Source organism: Notamacropus eugenii, chromosome 4, assembly GCF_028372415.1.
Source record: "Notamacropus eugenii isolate mMacEug1 chromosome 4, mMacEug1.pri_v2, whole genome shotgun sequence".
NCBI classification, from domain to species: domain Eukaryota; kingdom Metazoa; phylum Chordata; class Mammalia; order Diprotodontia; family Macropodidae; genus Notamacropus; species Notamacropus eugenii.
The window spans coordinates 38,058,787-38,074,840 of record NC_092875.1 but is presented as its reverse complement, the minus strand read 5'-3'; the positions used below and the strand labels follow the sequence as shown (position 1 = coordinate 38,074,840).

General features: G+C 49.1%; 1 protein-coding gene across 3 annotated transcripts in view; it reads right to left on the bottom strand.

The window, feature by feature from the left end:
- HIP1R (huntingtin interacting protein 1 related) overlaps positions 1 to 16,054 on the bottom strand; it is a 73,961-nt gene that overhangs the window by 15,053 nt on the left and 42,854 nt on the right. For 2 of the 3 annotated variants that reach the window (XR_011965402.1, XM_072600608.1), the window contains exons 7-18: positions 15,481 to 15,542; positions 13,028 to 13,168; positions 10,954 to 11,011; positions 9,482 to 9,557; positions 8,542 to 8,682; positions 8,252 to 8,313; positions 6,693 to 6,765; positions 5,459 to 5,642; positions 4,515 to 4,603; positions 4,026 to 4,142; positions 3,730 to 3,831; positions 514 to 708 (exon numbers count right to left, since the gene is read on the bottom strand). Coding sequence is in view for 2 of the 3 variants with exons in the window: in XM_072600608.1 (XP_072456709.1) it covers positions 514 to 708; positions 3,730 to 3,831; positions 4,026 to 4,142; positions 4,515 to 4,603; positions 5,459 to 5,642; positions 6,693 to 6,765; positions 8,252 to 8,313; positions 8,542 to 8,682; positions 9,482 to 9,557; positions 10,954 to 11,011; positions 13,028 to 13,168; positions 15,481 to 15,542 (1,300 nt within the window). In the remaining variant the exon portion in view is untranslated. Of the gene's footprint in view, positions 1 to 513; positions 709 to 3,729; positions 3,832 to 4,025; positions 4,143 to 4,514; positions 4,604 to 5,458; positions 5,643 to 6,692; positions 6,766 to 8,251; positions 8,314 to 8,541; positions 8,683 to 9,481; positions 9,558 to 10,953; positions 11,012 to 13,027; positions 13,169 to 14,512; positions 14,648 to 15,480; positions 15,543 to 16,054 lie in introns of those variants that run through there. The other variant, XM_072600609.1, reaches the window with a different exon arrangement.

The window sequence follows — 16,054 nt, the reverse complement described above, 5'->3', positions numbered from 1 at the left end:
TTCTGACACCCAACCAGGAAGAGCTCTGTTACACCACAAGGGCAGATGCCTTTGTCCCATTCAGACCTCAGGCTCATCTTCTAAAGCAGAACAACAGAGGATTCCTTCCCCAAAACTTGTGACTCACCACCAGGGGGCACTCATGTCCTCTCCCTTTCCCTCTAGAGTTGCTCTGTCCCTTAAACCTCTAGATTAGGACTAGGAGGACCAGAAAAGACACCATGAGGTCCTGTCTCTAGGGCTGGAAAGGACTGTAGGACCTCAGAGGTCATCTAGTCCAACCTCGTCATTTTACAGATGAGAAAACTGAGGCACAGGAAAATAAAGTGCTTGAGAATCACAAGATCCTAGATCTAGAGTTGGAAGAGACCTCAGAAACCATCTAGTCCCACTTCCTCATTTTACAGATGTGGAAACTGAGGTCTAAGAGGTGAAGCAAACTGCCCCAAAGGCAGGCTTCCTGGGGGAGAGAAGTTGCTCCCCACCTACCACGGGGCAGGGAGCAGGGGTTACCTTCTCTGCCAGCTTCCCCTGCAGCTCGCCAATCTCCCGGCTGCTCCGTTCCTGCTCCCGGCTCAGGGCCGCCTCCTTCTCCTGCACCAGGCTCTGTGCAGACTGCAGCTCGGCCTCCCGCTGCTTCACTGTGCTGCTCAGAGACTCCTTTTCCAAATGGAGGGCATCCAGCTTGGAGCTCAGCTCGGATCCGCTCTGCAAACCCCCCACCCAGGAGATGGAGTGAAGCGCTGGTCCTGCCAGCTCTGCCGCTCAGCCCCGAGCCCTTCCCAATACCTGCCATCCCCTGTCTCTGACGCCATAGAGCATCAACCCTGTCTGGGTCCCCAGCCATCCAGGCCAAGCTGGGCCTGACCAAGAGGCTCTTCTACAACCCCCATCCAGGCTCCTTGAGTGAGGGGAACCCAGCCACCCTCTAACTGACACAGCTCATTCATTCCCCTTTGGCACGGAGAGTTTGTCCTTAGAGCAAGCTTAAACCTGCACCTTCCACTCACTGACCCCAGTGCAGCTTTCTGAGGCCGTGTAGTGGAACTCTTCCAGCATGAGACAACCTTTCAAATAAGAGAGTAAACAGGAGGGAAAGAAAGAGGGAGAGAAGAGAAGAGGGGAGGGAAAGGAAGGGAAGGAGAGAGAGAGAGGAGAGAGGAGAGATAAGGGGAGAGAGAGACAGAGAGAGAGGAGGGGGGAGAGAGGGAGACAGAGAGAGAGAGAAGGGGAGGAGACAGAGAGACAGAGAGAGAAGGGGAGGAGACAGAGAGAGGGAGAGAGAGGGAGAGAGAAGGGGAGAGAGAGGGAGAGAGAAGGGGAGAGAGAGACAGAGAGAGAGGAGGGGGGAGAGAGGGAGACAGAGAGAGAGAGAAGGGGAGGAGACAGAGAGACAGAGAGAGAAGGGGAGGAGACAGAGAGAGGGAGAGAGAGGGAGAGAGAAGGGGAGAGAGAGACAGAGAGAGAGGAGGGGGGAGAGAGGGAGACAGAGAGAGAGAGAAGGGGAGAAGGAGACAGAGAGAGGGAGAGAGGGAGAGAGAAGGGGGGAGAGGCACATTTTCTAATCCTCCTTAATCTCAATGTCTTTCCCAATTGAGAATTGAGATTCTCAATTAATCTCATCTATATCTTTTTGGTAGCAGCTTGCTGTCTCCCCATTAGACTATGAGCTCCTTGAGGGCAGGGACTGACTTAGCAGGCCCAGAGCTCAGCACAGTGCTTGGCACATAGTAGGCACCTAAAAATGCTTGTCTGTTGACTGACCCCCTAAAGTGGGAGTTCAGAGATCCCAGTTTATATATTTACATATGTATATATACAGATACAGAAATACATATGGATACACATATACATGTGTAGAGATCTCTCCTCCCATATGTGTGTCTACACATACACACACATACACACACAAACATATCTACACACAAACACACACACACAATTCCTTTCATGACAGAGACAGCAGATGAGAATATACGTGTAAAACGTAACTATCCCTGTGTGTATCCATATCCTCATCTGCTCACAGCCCCTTTTCTCCTCTCCAAAAGAGCCCCCCGGGAGCAGGGACCACAATCCTCCCAACTGGTATTTATTTGGTGCTTTCTACACATTTCAGGCTCCTTGGAACAGCAGCTCCTCCTGGCCACTGACTGTCTTGCTTTCCTTTTCCTAGTTGGATCCTGGGCACTTGGTATGCAGTAAGGGCTTAATTAATGCCTTTTCTTTCATCCATCTGGTCAGTCTTTCATATGTACTTTTTGATTGACCAGGATGCCATGAAAGTAGAGAACTCCCAGAGGAGGAAACTCTTTCTCCCATGGTAGGTTGCTATCTTCTCTGCCACTCCAAAGTCTTGATGAGAGCTGCCCAGGGCACTGATGGGTCAAGTGACCTGCCTTAGGTAATGCAGCCCACATACTTTAGTGGCAGGACTTGAGCTCAGGCGTTCCTAGCTCCGGGCTTGCCTCTCTGACATCCCCATTTTACAAGCGGGGAAACTGAGGCTCAGAGGTTAAGTGACACTCACAAGTCACACAGCTGGTAAGGGTCAGAGGCAGGACTTGGGCCCAGGCCCCACAACAACTCTATGGGGATTGTGATCCCCATTTTTCAGGTGAGGAAAAGGGAAGTGCAGACAGCCTGGACCAGCGGCCCAATTAGAAAGTCTCTGAAGGAGGATCTAAACCTGGGTCTTGCTATATCCACCTGGCCAGGCCCGGCTCATTGCCTTTGGTGGCCTAGCACAGGTTCTTCCACCAGGGGGCGATCCATCCACACCCAACTGGAGTAAGATCCCCGCCTCACTTCTCAGCTACATTCCTGTCCTCTCTCCCCAGGGGATGCTGGGGGAACCTCAAAGGCTGCTCTTGTCAGAACCAAAAGGGACGCCGACCCTCATGTGATGTGGACTGGAGAGAGATGGAGGGCAGAGAGCCCAACCCCCTTTTTACCTATGGGGAAACTGAGGCACAGAGCAGCACAATGGCCCAGTATTACAGGACCATGGAGGCCATCTAACCTCTTCATTTAACAGAAGAGGAAGCTGAGACCAGAGAGGGCTTTCAATGACTCGTCCAAGGTCCCAAGGGTGGTAAGGGGTAGAGCACTCATGCTCCGACTCTAGGCCCAGGACTTAATTCTACTATGTAATGCTGTCCTGGCTCCCTATTGCCTCTAGAATAAAAATAAACTCAGGCTGGCATTCAAGTCCTCCACAATCTGACTTCTACCCATCCCTATCATACATTCTACATTACGGCCAAACTAGATTATCAGTCGAGTCCTGAACTCAACTTGCCATCTCTCACCTCCATACTTTTGTACAGGCTGTGCCTCATGCCTGGGATGCCCTCCCTCCTTTCAGAATCTTCAGCTTCCTTCAAAGATCAGTTCAGCTGTCCCTTTCCCCTCTATATAGCCTTCTCTGACCTCCACATGCAAGAGTCATTTCCCCAAATTTTCCTAGAGCTCCTTTATGTGTGTGTTTGTGTGTGTGTATGTGTGTGTTCAATCTTTCCCCTTCTTCACTCCCTTGCTTGCACAATGCTTATTTAGGCACAGCATAGCCTCCCAAGTTGGTTACAAATGTTCTTTAAGGCAGCTAAGTGGAACACTGTCCTTGGAGACTTGAAGACCTGAGTTCAAATCCAACCTTGACTCACTTAACCACTCTCTCATCTGTAAAATGGGTATAACGACAGCCTCTACCCTCCCAGGGTCTCCTACCTGCTCCTTGTGGCTCAGTGTCTCCTGGACCTGGATCAGCTCTCCTGCTTTGGCGTCCAGCTCTCTCTTTAGCTTTTCCAGCTGGTAACTCTGGTCCTCTAACTGGGACAGGAGAACATGTCACCCAGGGCAGGGGGCCACCAAGGAGGGGGACACTGAGCATGGGGGCAGCTCTGACATTGGAGGTCTTTTCACATCCCAATCGGGGACCAGGGAAGGATGTTTTGGGGGCTTGGGCAGGGGAGGCCCCTCCCCCCTGGGGATCCCCAAGGAGAGTGTGGGTGGGAGACACATACCTTCATCTCCGATTCACGCTTCACCTGCTCCATCTGGAAGGCCAGCTGCTCCTTTACCCGGGCCACCTCCTCCTGGCTCTGCTGGGTCACAGTCAGCTGCTTGGCAGTATCCGCATTCTGGGCTCGACAGGGAGGGAGAACATGGTCACCCCTGAGGAAGCCTGCCACTGGCCTGTCTCCAACCACCTCCAGTGACTGGCCAAGGGAGGGTGCTTTGTAAAAGCTTGCCTGATTGGTGTACATGGTAACTTGCATGTTGTCTCCCACGCTTTTTGTTTTTCATTGTATCTCAGCGTTTAGCACAGTGCTTTGGCACACAGTAGGTGCTTTACTGACCCACGCCAAATCTAGTTTTATTTTTGCTTATAGCTTGGCAGCAGCTTGGCTGAGGTCACCCCTCAAATGACCTACAGTGACCCAAGGGCCCTGCATGCTGCCCTGGATACAACGGGTCCCCCTGAGCTGGGGGACAGAGGCAGCTGCCTGTACCTTTCTGAGGAGCTCAGCATGGATGTTGATGAGCTCACTGTGTTTCTCCTTCAGCTTGGTGTACCGAGCCTCAGTTGCACTGGCCTTCTCTGGAAAAAAAAGCACGGTGAGGACAGGTTGGGGAGGGCAGTGTGCTCACATGCCACCCTTCTCGAGAAAATGACCACGGTAACGTGAACAAAAACATGCTCACATAACGCTGAAGGTGGGTCACTGTAACCACCAACCTCAGGCTTGGTTGGGGAGGGGGGGGGCAGGGAAATGTGCCCTCCTCGCTTCTTTGGTTAAGGTAATAGATCGCATTTAGAGAGAGTTTTACAGATGCATGTTATTTCATTTGAACCTCACAAGCACCCTGGGAGGCAGGTGCAGTTATCACCACCCCCATTGTACAGATGAGGAAACAGAGGTTGAGAGGTGTTAGGTGACTTGTGCAGGGTCACACGGACGGTAAATATCTGAGGTTCTACCCCCATTCATATCCCTTCCATCCCTCTCTCCTCCTTTACCATCTCCCATGATGAGGAGGGTTCTCTCCTGACCAAGGATAACCTTTCCACCCGCACAAATGAGCCCATTCCATCCCAGCTCCTCCAACAGATCGCAACCCCCCCATTATCCCCCTCACACTAATCTTCAGTCTACCCTGTGTCCTGCCTAGAACCAGGTCTCTTCTGTCCTGAAAAAACACTGCTACCTCACCTGGATCACTGCAGGAGTTGGCATATGGGTCTGCCCCCCAGGCTCTCCCCAGGAGATAATGGCAGGGGACCCAGGGACTGCCCTGGGAGTGGGAGAGGCCCCTCATCATATGGTGAGGGAGCGTGGGTGTTGGGTGTGTGTGTATATGTATATATATGTATATATGTATGTATTGTGTATGTGTGTACGCTACTCTGCTCAGCCCCCTCACCACCCCCGCCCCAGCCCAGGCCAGGACCTACTCTCGGCCTCCTGGTAGAGTCCCTGGACCCGTGCGTGCTCCAGCCCAGCCTTCTTCAGCTGCTCCAGCTCGTCCCTCAGCTGCTCGTTGTCCACCAACGCTTTCTGCTTCTGCTTGCGCTGTTCCTCCAGCTCAGCCTCCAGCCCGTTCACCTGGCCCTTCAGCTGCGTGATGTACCTCTGCGCCTGGGCACAGGGAGGAGAGAGCCGGGGATCCCTTGGCACTCCTCTGCATCTCCCCACCCTCCATCCCAAGGAGCCGGCATCACCAAGACTGAGTGACCAGCTGCCACCGGCACTGGTAGGGGAGCTTTCCTCACCTGGGAGGTCCCTAATGAAGCCACAGCTCCAATCCCTATCCCATCATGAGTGTGATTATATATTGTTAGGTGCTGTCATTATAATACTGGTGCTTAGTCCTCAGCTGTGTCTGGTTCTTCTTGACCCTTCTGGGTTTTCTTGGCAGAGATACTGGAGCAGTCTGCCATTTCCTTCTCCAGTTCATTTTACAGATGAGGAAACTGAGGCAAACAGGGTGATGTGACTTGCCTAGGTCACCCAGCTAGTCAGTATCTGAGGCCAGATCTGAACTCAGGTCTTCCTCACTCCAGGCCCAGTGCTCTATCCTGAGCTATCGAGCTGCCTCAGTTATTATATACAGGTGGGCTATTCTTAGGAGGTGATCACCCTTCCTTCTACCAGGGAAGGCCAGCACCTGCTCTGCACCCCAGAAACTTCTAAAGTTCTCCAAGGTCACACAGCCAAGAGTCAGGACTTGAACCCAAGACTTCCTCACTCTGGGACAGAACAGCAGGCATTTCTATAGCACATTAAAGCTCAGAAAGTGTAGCACAGCCATTATGCCCTGGGATCCTTGCAAATGATAATAACTGATGATGCCCAGCACCAACCACCATAACAAAGCACTTTACAAGCACCACCTTATCAGAGGCTCAAAAGAGCTCAGTGAGGTCTGTGTTACAGGGACCATCTTGTAGCCTTTTTGTAAATGGGAAAACAGAGGCCAAGAGAGGTTTTAAATGCCATGCCAGGACTGGGGTCAGACCTGAACTCAACTTGCAGGACCTGAACCCAGGTCTCTGCAGATGCCCAGGCTGGTGGAAGACCTTGCATTCCTTCTCAGCACAACCCACTGTGTCCCCACAGATACTGCTGTTAACAATCAAGGTATCACAACTCCCAGGGCCTGGGGATGGGATGGGGCAGGGAACCCACCTCTAGCTTGATCTTGTCTAGTTCAGCTCGGAGCATCTCAACCTCCTTCTTCAGGTTCTCAATCTGGAGGTCCCTGTGGGCACATGGCAGTCAGGCTGCTTTAGGGGTTGGCATCCGTACACATCCTAGCTGGGGGCCTCTCCAAAGCCTCTGTCCCGGGCCCTTGGTTCTTCTGTCACTCTCCTTCCCTCCTCTATTTTTCTCCCCTCTCCCTTCCTTCTCTCTCTCCTCCCCTCCTTCTCTCTTACTCATCCCACCTTCCCTCTTTCCTCCCTTGTCCTGTGACTTAATTTGTATAAGGCATTTTCAAGGAAGGAACTCCCCCCCCCGTCCCTGCCAATGACATCTGCCATGTGAGTCCTGCTCTTATAGAGATCAAGTGACTTCCCCAAGGTCCTCAGCCCTCTTCTCTCTACCCTAGCTCGGGGCCTCCTCCCCTCTCAGTTCACTCTTCCTCCTCCCTCCACGGTAGCCAAAGTGCAGGTCTTTATCACCCTGCCCTCACTTCCACCCCCTACTCAATAAACTCTTCTCTTTGACATTCAAAGCTCTTTCCTGTCTCTCCAGTTCTCTTATAGCTCACTCTCCCCTCCATACAGTCCATAGCCTAGCCACACTGGTGTTACCTGCTATTCCTCATACACAACCCCTCGTCTCCCACTTCTGGACCTTTGCTCTTGCTGTGCCCTGTGCCTGGAATGCTCCTTCTCCTCACCTCTGCCTCTCAGAATTCCTGGCTTCATTCCAGGCTTGGCCTAAGTGCCACCTTCTCCATGAAACCTTTCTGGTTGTTCCCCTCCCTCCCCTAACTATCCCATATCTATTTTATATCTAGTCTGTATAGATGTATCTAGCTACACTCTGTCTCAAATGTAAGGCTCTCTGAAGGCAGAACCTATTCCAAATGTTTCTTTTTATCTCCAGGGCTTAGCACAAAGCCTGGCTCTGAATAAAAACATATGAAAAATGGTGCTCAGGAAGGTGACCCCAAAAGATAATCAATTGTAGTCTGTGTTACCTATTTGTCAGAGAAGGAAAATGGGCTCCCACTGCATAGAAAAATGTCTGACAAGGAGTGACAAAAAGAGGTCTTTAAAGGGTTAACAAATACTACGTTAAAGAGGACGTGAAATGAACCAGAATCCCCTCTCCCCAAACTGCTCTGGTTAAAGCGCATTTCACTGTGCACTTGTTCAGATTCCAAGGGGCATCCGTCAGTTCCTGCTCCCTCATCCCTTGCCCTTCAGAGTACTGGAAGGGACCTCTCATGGGTTACTGAGTCCAACACCCTCACTTTACACATGAGGAAACCAAGGCCCAGAGAAGTGAAGAGACTTGACCAGAGTCACACAGACACAAGTGTCTCAGGCAGGATCTGAACTCAGATCTTCTTGATTCCAAGTCCAATACCCTATCTACTATACCATGATAAGTTTAAACTGTGGGAGGAAAGAGACATCCCCACTAGCCTTCATCCTTCCAGACTGAAGCTAGAGCCCCAATTCTAGCTCTGTGTAGAGTCTCCCACCCTTCTATTCCCAAGATTCTGGGGCCCTCACCTATCATCCTTTACTGTGCCATTGGGGGGCCCAAATGTCTGCTCGAAGAGGTCAGCCACCACCTGTGAAGAATCAGATTGCCATGAATACCTCTGATCCCCTTAGCATCACCCCTCCACTCCAGGAGGAACCCAAGGGATAGCAGCAGCATTCATTCATTCAACCAAACCAGCAGGGGCTTAGGTGGGGGCCTAAAAGGGAGGCCCTCTCCCCATGCCAGAGCCAGGCTATAACCTCCCAAGGGGAAGGGCTCAGGAAGCAAGGGAAACCAATGGCTAACAGGCTCTCACCGGGGGCTCTGCAGCCGGAGGGCCAGTGCTGATCTCAATGAGATTTTCTGGCTCCTCATCTTCAGGAGCTTCCTCAGGGATGACCACCACTGGTTTGATGTGCTCAGCCAGAGCCGAGGCCCGCAGAAAATTGGGAGGCCCCTAGGGAAGGAAATCATGCAGGATTCTCAGAATGAAAAGCTTAGAGTCACAACAGCATTTAGTACAAGTCACATCTGAATGACAATCTCCTCCATGGGACAAAAAGTATTTTCCACCCTTCTTTACAGATGTGGGGGACTACAGGTATGGACCACTGCATGGATGGTCAGACTTGGTCAATTCTAGACTGCTTCCCCCACCTCTTCTCTGTTGCAAAAGCTAGCCTTTTTGGGAGGGGAAGAGGGAGGAATATATTTGGAAATAAAGGGGTTGTAAAAAAAAAAACCAAGATATTGATACACTTTTTTAGTAAAGGTATACTCAACAACATCCCCAGTAGCTCATTCTACCTTGGGAGGAAGTTACTCCTGACCTCTAACCAAAATCCGTCCCTCCACAATGTCCCCGCCATTGCTCCTGACTGTGTCCTCTAAGACCCTTCGAACAAAGCCAACCCCTCTTGTGCGCAATAGCCCTTTGGATATCTGATGACAGCTCACATGGTTCCCCAAATCTCTTCTCCAGGCTGAGGGGCCCCATAATCTTCAACTCATCTTTGTATGGCCTGGTCTCAGTCACTCACTGTTCCCTAACTCTAGAGCCACCTGAACTGACCAATCCTATCTGGGAGCTGAGAACACAAGATCCATCCCACCCTGCTTTCTTGGGGATCTCAGTGCGCCACAGTCAGAGGGAGCAGAGAAGGACAGATCCCTATGTGGCAGTCAGCCAGGGTCTACACCCCTCACAGCCTTGCTTAGGGGTTTACTGACACTTTCAGGAAGAGAGGCAAAGATACCTCTGGCAGCCGAGGAATCTGGATGAGGCGCTTGAAGTAAAGCATGTCTGAGGCTCTTCGGAAAAAGTTTCTGAGACTGTGGACAGGGAGAAGGTGGTGGTTAGAAAGAGGACTGGTCAGGCTAGCACAGGGCTGCTTAGCCTAGGGATCTGTGAATCTTTTTTCAGCAAATGCATCTCCATAAAATTGGTTTCCTCTATAACCTTATGTATTTTATTTTGTGAATGTAAAAACATGATTCTGAGAAGACATCCATATCACACTGATGGCCCAAGGGGTCCAGGACATAACTAGCCCAATAAGGAATTCCAAATCTAATCTATACTTGTTCATTTTTTACTTAGTAGTTTGCTTTTCTTCCCTTTTCTTTTCAATGAGGTTAGCTAAAGATTTATCAATTTTATTAGCATTCTGAAAGAATCAGTCTTCAGTTTTTCAGTTTATTATTTTCTCCTTTGATGTTTAAATTTCTTCTTCTATACTTCAAAATGAATTCAATTCAAATAGGCATTTATTAAGCAATTACACTATGTCCATGAAACTATGGTAGACACTGGAGATACAAAGACAAAAAAGAAAGAAATAGTTCCTGTCCTCAAGATGTTTATATTCTATTGTGGCATGGGGGCAGAAAAGGAAAATGTACACAGATAAGGATTCCTAAACTGGGATGAATGAACTTGTTTTAAAAATGTTTTTAAAGTTTTATTTCAAAATATGGCTTTTCTTTTTGTAATGTTGTGTATTTTATTTTATTTTAGTTACTTAGAACTTTATTCTGAGAAGGGCTCTGTCATACGGCCAGAGAGGATTGTGATACAAAAACTGTGAAGAGCCCCAGATATACAGTTTCACGGGCACAGTAATTGCTTAACAAATGTCTGTTTGAATTGAATTCATTTTGAAATATAGAAGAAGAAATTGTAAACATCGAAGGAGAAAATAATATACTGAAAAAGTGAAGGTTGGTTCTTTCAGAAGGCTGTGTGTGTTCGTCCTTCATTGCCGAAGAAGACCATGCCATCAGAGAAATGATGACATTACTTGCACTTGACGCTGATTTTGAGTGAGGGAGGGCTGTGCAGGTCACCAGCCTCACTTCTCCTCCAGAGCCATCTGAATCCAGTGATCAGATATTCATCAGGATGACTGGAGATGACCCAGGATGAGGCAATTGGGGTTAAGTGACTTGCCCAAGGTAACACAACTAGTGAGTGTCAAGTGTCTAAGGTGAGATTTGAACTCAGATCCTCATGACTCCTGCACTGGTGCTCTATCCACCTAGCTGCCCCCCCTTTCAGAAGGCTAATAAAATTGATAGACCTTCTTCATACAGTCCTGACATCTCCCCCTTCCCAGGACCCCCACGATGGAGGAGGTCACGTCAGACGTCAAGGAGGGCAAGCCAGGCCACTTTTCTCTTGAATGTGCCATAGGCCATTGCTGTTTCCTTGGGGTCTGCCTCCTATTACCTGTGAAACTGCTCATGGAAACGATCCCTGTGTCCCTGTAGCGTGTCGGCTGGCAGACCTAAGTGAGCAAGGACAACACTTTATATTCATCACGAAACACTGTAAAGTTTTATGTACATGATCTTGTTTACATTACCACCCCCATTTTATAGATCAGGAAACTGAGGCTCAGATACAGAGACAGGTCCGAGGGTATGTGGCCAGTAAGCAGTGAAGCCAGCCATAGCACTTTAGGTTCTCCCAATACTAATAATTCAAGAGTGCTTACTTTAAGATATTCCAGGTATCATAATTTTACAGATAAGTAAACTGAGGCTGAGAACGGTTAAATGCCTTGCTCAGGGTCACAAAGCCAGTAGGTGCCATGGTCAGGACTTGAATCTAGGTCTTCCTGACTCCAAGGCTGGATCTCTATTACAATGTCATGCTGAACATGACAGGATATTCATTTTCCCCATTTCCTAGATCCAAAATCTGAGGCTAAGAGGAATTGACTAACTTGCTCATAATTGCATAGCTAGTGTTGGAAGTGGGATCTGAACCCAAGTCTTCCTGTCTCTAGGTCAATCAATCTACCTGTCATGCTATGCTGACTCTCCACCAGGATTCCCTCCTGGTCCAATGCTCTTACTATGCTCTACCTGTTGTAAATGCATCTGCTTCAGATCTGAAGGCATCGTGTCACTTTCTGGGGAGCTCATGGGGGTGTGAAGGATGGGAGACCCCAACAGGAATCCACTTGGCCCTACTCAACTCCCACACAAAGCAGATCTCTTGCCTCTTCCCCCTCCCTTGCCCATTTCCATCTCTGTGGTGGAAGGAAGGAGACGATGACAACTCCAGCCCAACTCTGAGGGTCAGGGACTGTGTCCAGTCCATCTCTATACACCCAGTTCAGGGCCTGGCAAATAGCAATAACTTGGTTGTCACCTGGAAAGAATCCCCCTCACCCTACTGGCCAGGGAGGTGGGCCGTTAATAACAACAACTCTATGTCTGTAAAGCTTTGAAGTTTGTAGAATGGTTCACATGAGCTCTCTCTGTGTTGTCCAGTCCTGTCTGACTCTCTGTGACCCCATTGGGGGTTTTCTTGCAGAGATACTAGAGTGGTTTGCATTTCCTTCTCCAGCTCATTTTACACATGAGGAAACAGAGGCAAACAATATTAAATGACTTGCTAGGAAGTGTCTGAGGCAGAATTTGAACTCAGGTCTTCCTGATTCCAGGCCTGGTGCTCTATCCACTGCACCACCTAGCTGCCCTCTCTCCTTTGGAGCATCACAGCAATTCTTGGAGGAAGCTACTATACGTATCATTACGTCTCTTTTGCAGGTGAATCCACCGAGGTTCCAGAGAAGGGAAATGACCCTTCCCAGGTCACACAGTAATCGTGTTCTGAGGAAGGACTCAGAGCTAAGCCTGGTCTGATTCATAGTCGATCTTTCTTTTTTGCTGCCTCCCACACAGGAAGTGTTCAATGAATGTTTGTTGAATTGATATGAACTTAACAGCCAATTCCCAATTATTCATTCACTCAACAAATACCTGCTAATTAATTAATTAATTACCTGTGATAATGGAAGACAGAGGTGATGCGGGAAATATAAAAATGGTAGATTATTCCAATCTAGTTGTCTTTGGAATGCATTGCGCAATTAAGAAAATTATATTTGTTAAGCAAAAATAAATGCATGGCTTTGTGGAATATTAAAATTAAATTAAGGCACTAATATTAATAAGGTCATTAATAATATTAAAATCAAGTCATTAAAATGAGGCTGCAGCTCGTGCTGATGGCTTTGTGGGAGCAGTAAGAGGGACCTCAGACTCACACAGGGTTAAAAAAAAACAGTGGCTCCCTATAATTTACAAAGTAGCAAATGGATAAATGAGGCTGGTGGGAGCCATCTTGCCCAAGCCATTCATCCAAGTTGGGCTGAACCGGAAGGCTCTCATGGAACCCTGCGCCAGGCACAGAGACCTGCTGCTTGTATGGACGACAAAACCCTGGGGACTTCAGGGAATGGCCCATTGTTGGGGGCAGAGAGGCTGAAAGACAGGAGAGAAGGACTCACAGGAGTGGAGTTTGAACATGAGCTTGACTGTATAGTGGTAGAGGTGGCTGCAGTCCTGGATCACCTGGATGAGGGGGGCCAGGCGGCATTGGCCCGATGCCATCTGAGATACAGCGATGGCTGTGTTTAGCTGTCGAAAGACTGACAAGGGAGAAAGCATTTGTAAGAAGACGAGGAAAGGTTTATAGCTGCAGCTGGTGAGGACCTCACCTAGGCCAACACTCTTATTTTACAAATGAGGAAACTGAGGCCCAAGTAAATTTAGTGACTTGACCAAAGTCATACAGTTAATAAATAGAATTTGAACCCAGGTCTTCCCAACTCCAAGTTCAGTGTGCCTCAGGGTTAGGGGCCCCTTCCAGGCTATATGCAAGGTATAAAAGGGGAGTGGATGGGGGGATACCTGTATCCCCAGTTCAGTCCTCTTCTCTAAATGCCTGGCTGCTATCAGACTTCAAAGACTTTTGACAACCAGATTAGCCCAGAAATGAAGGGTGGGAATCTCCCTCTCCTTTAGTAGAGGCTCAAGGTTACACCAACACTGGAGGGCCTTTGGCAGCCCTCAGGCCACACATCGAAGGGTCAGTCCTCACACCACTCATCCTCAGCTCCCTGACCCAGGGGATGGTTCAGCAGTGGTGGGGTACTTCCTCCCATGACTGATTAACACAAGATCATAGATTCGGAGCTGGAAGGGCCCTCAGAGCCCAACTAGTCAAGCCTCCTTGATTTACAAATGAGGAAACTGAGACCCAGAGAGGTCCTGTGATTTTCCTAAGAGTAGTACTGGTATTCAAATTTAAGTTTTCTGTCTCCAAATCTAGCATTCTTTCCACAGTGCCCTGATCAGAGACAGGTTGGGACAGATGCCTCTGGGTGACCTGTGACAATCTGGGCAAGTTTAAGCAGGTCTGACATAAAGGGCGATTTTATCCTCTGCCAACGTTCCTCAGGCAACTTAGGCCTCTCTTGGGAGCCAAGAAGAGACAGAGAAAGAAAGATTAGATTAACTTTGCTTGGCTCGAGAGGACACACTTAGGAGCAAACTCAGTAACCAATCAATAAACATCTATCAAGTGCCTACTGTGTGCCCAGTCACAGCACCAAGTGCTGAGATTTAGGTTCAGTGAAGACAACCTCCCAGCAATCAGCGCCTTTTCCCCAAGGGGAGTGGGCTAACTTGGGGGGTTGCGGGTTTCCCTCAGCGAAGGTGTTCAAGCAGAGATTTGCTTATGTGCGGAGGGGAATTCCTAGTCAGGCTGTATGGGATGAGATGGCCTGGGGGGTCCCTTCTAACCCTAAGGCCCCACCTCCAAGGCCTATGGGACATTCCTCTCCTCTCCTCCCACAAATGTCACTGTATAGGGTACAGCACCCTCCATCCCTCAGCCCATCTTTGCCTCTTCCCTTACTCTTTAAAACAAAACTGAATCACCACAAACAGCTTTGAAGTTGCCACCTAAAAAAACCCCGTCATTTTCTCACCAGGCCAGGAAAACCGCGGTAGCTTCCTGCCAGGGCCGCTGCTCCTGCCCCATTGCCTGGGAAAGTCTCAACCTGCTTATGTAGGATTCCTCCCGCTAGGGAAAGAGGAAGGGAACGAGCCAGCAAACTCCCCCGGGCCTCTTTCAGTCTCTTTCTTTCCTTTCCTGGTCTCTATGGGATGGGCTTATGTTCAAATGGAGTTACTGGGGGGACTGAATAGTATCTTTTTTTTTTTTAAACAAAATATGCATCATCTCCATGGAAATAGTAGCTAGCATTTATAAAGTGTTTTAAGGCTTACGGAGCACTTTACCTAAGTTTTCTCTTTTGGTCCTCATAATAACCCTGGGAGGTAGGCTGCTCTCATTATCCCCATTTTATAGATGGGAAAAGAGAGGCACAGAGAGGTTATCACACAGCTAAGTAAGCAAGTATCTGAGGCAGAATTTAACTACGTAAGTGCGAAGCTCATGATACCGTGTAGTAGGTGCTATTATTATCCCCACTGTATAGATGAGGAAACTGAGGCAAGGAAAAGAATTTGCTTGGGGTCAGAATTCCATTCCAGTCATCCTTGTCTTCAAGTCTAGCCCTCCGACTGCCTTGGCAGGCAGCTACCAGCATTAAGGTTCCCTGGCTTATCTGCTTGGCTGGGGAGATGACCTGCATTTTTCAGTCATTGTCTGAGAGGAAGCATACAGCAGAAGGGGGTGTCCTGGGAAACGTGGCCTAGTGAACTACCTTCATGGAATCAGTCCTACCTGCTCCGAGAGGCGGGGAGATTGCCCTCCTTTACCTGGGCCCCAGACACTCCTTGGCCTGGAAGGATTCAGGGCTCAGCTAACAGGGCTGCCCCCATACTCTCTTTCTTCTCTCTCTACTCCACCCCCACCCCCCTATCTTCACTCTGGGAATCTGGGAAACTCCGCCCAGCCCCTGGATCACCTTCCTTTCTCAGGAGGGCTCACCTGATTCTGAGAGTTTCAGCTCACAGTCCATATAATCAAACATCTCCACGGTGAGCTGGAAGCTAAAGACCAAGAGAGAGATGAGAACAGAGCTGAAGGAGGCCAGGCCTGCAGTGGCACAGCCTGGTAGTGGTAGGCTCTGAGACGTGGAAGAGAAGGGACCTTAGGGATCATCTGGTCCAATTCTGTCATTTTACACATATGAAAAGCGAGGCCCAGAAAAAGCCAAATTTGTCCAAAGTCATGTAGGTGCTATGTGACTGAGCTGTGAGATTTGAACCCAGGGCTCAGGATCCCAAATACAGTACTCCATGCACCATGCTTCACACTTAGGAAACACACACACACTCTCTCTCTCTCCTCTTGGGCAACATAAGACTTGGTAACAATTATGCAACAGTTACATTGTTTGCTGAAAAAAACCGAGGCTGCTCCAGTGACCAGTCTTAGCTCTGGAGAAACTGAGAGGGGTAGAGGCCCATGGACACCGAATGTACACATTGGCTGGCTGACTTTCACTTTAGAACCCAGAGGGCCCCTAAGGGTCATCCGTTCCAACCCCATTACTTCATAT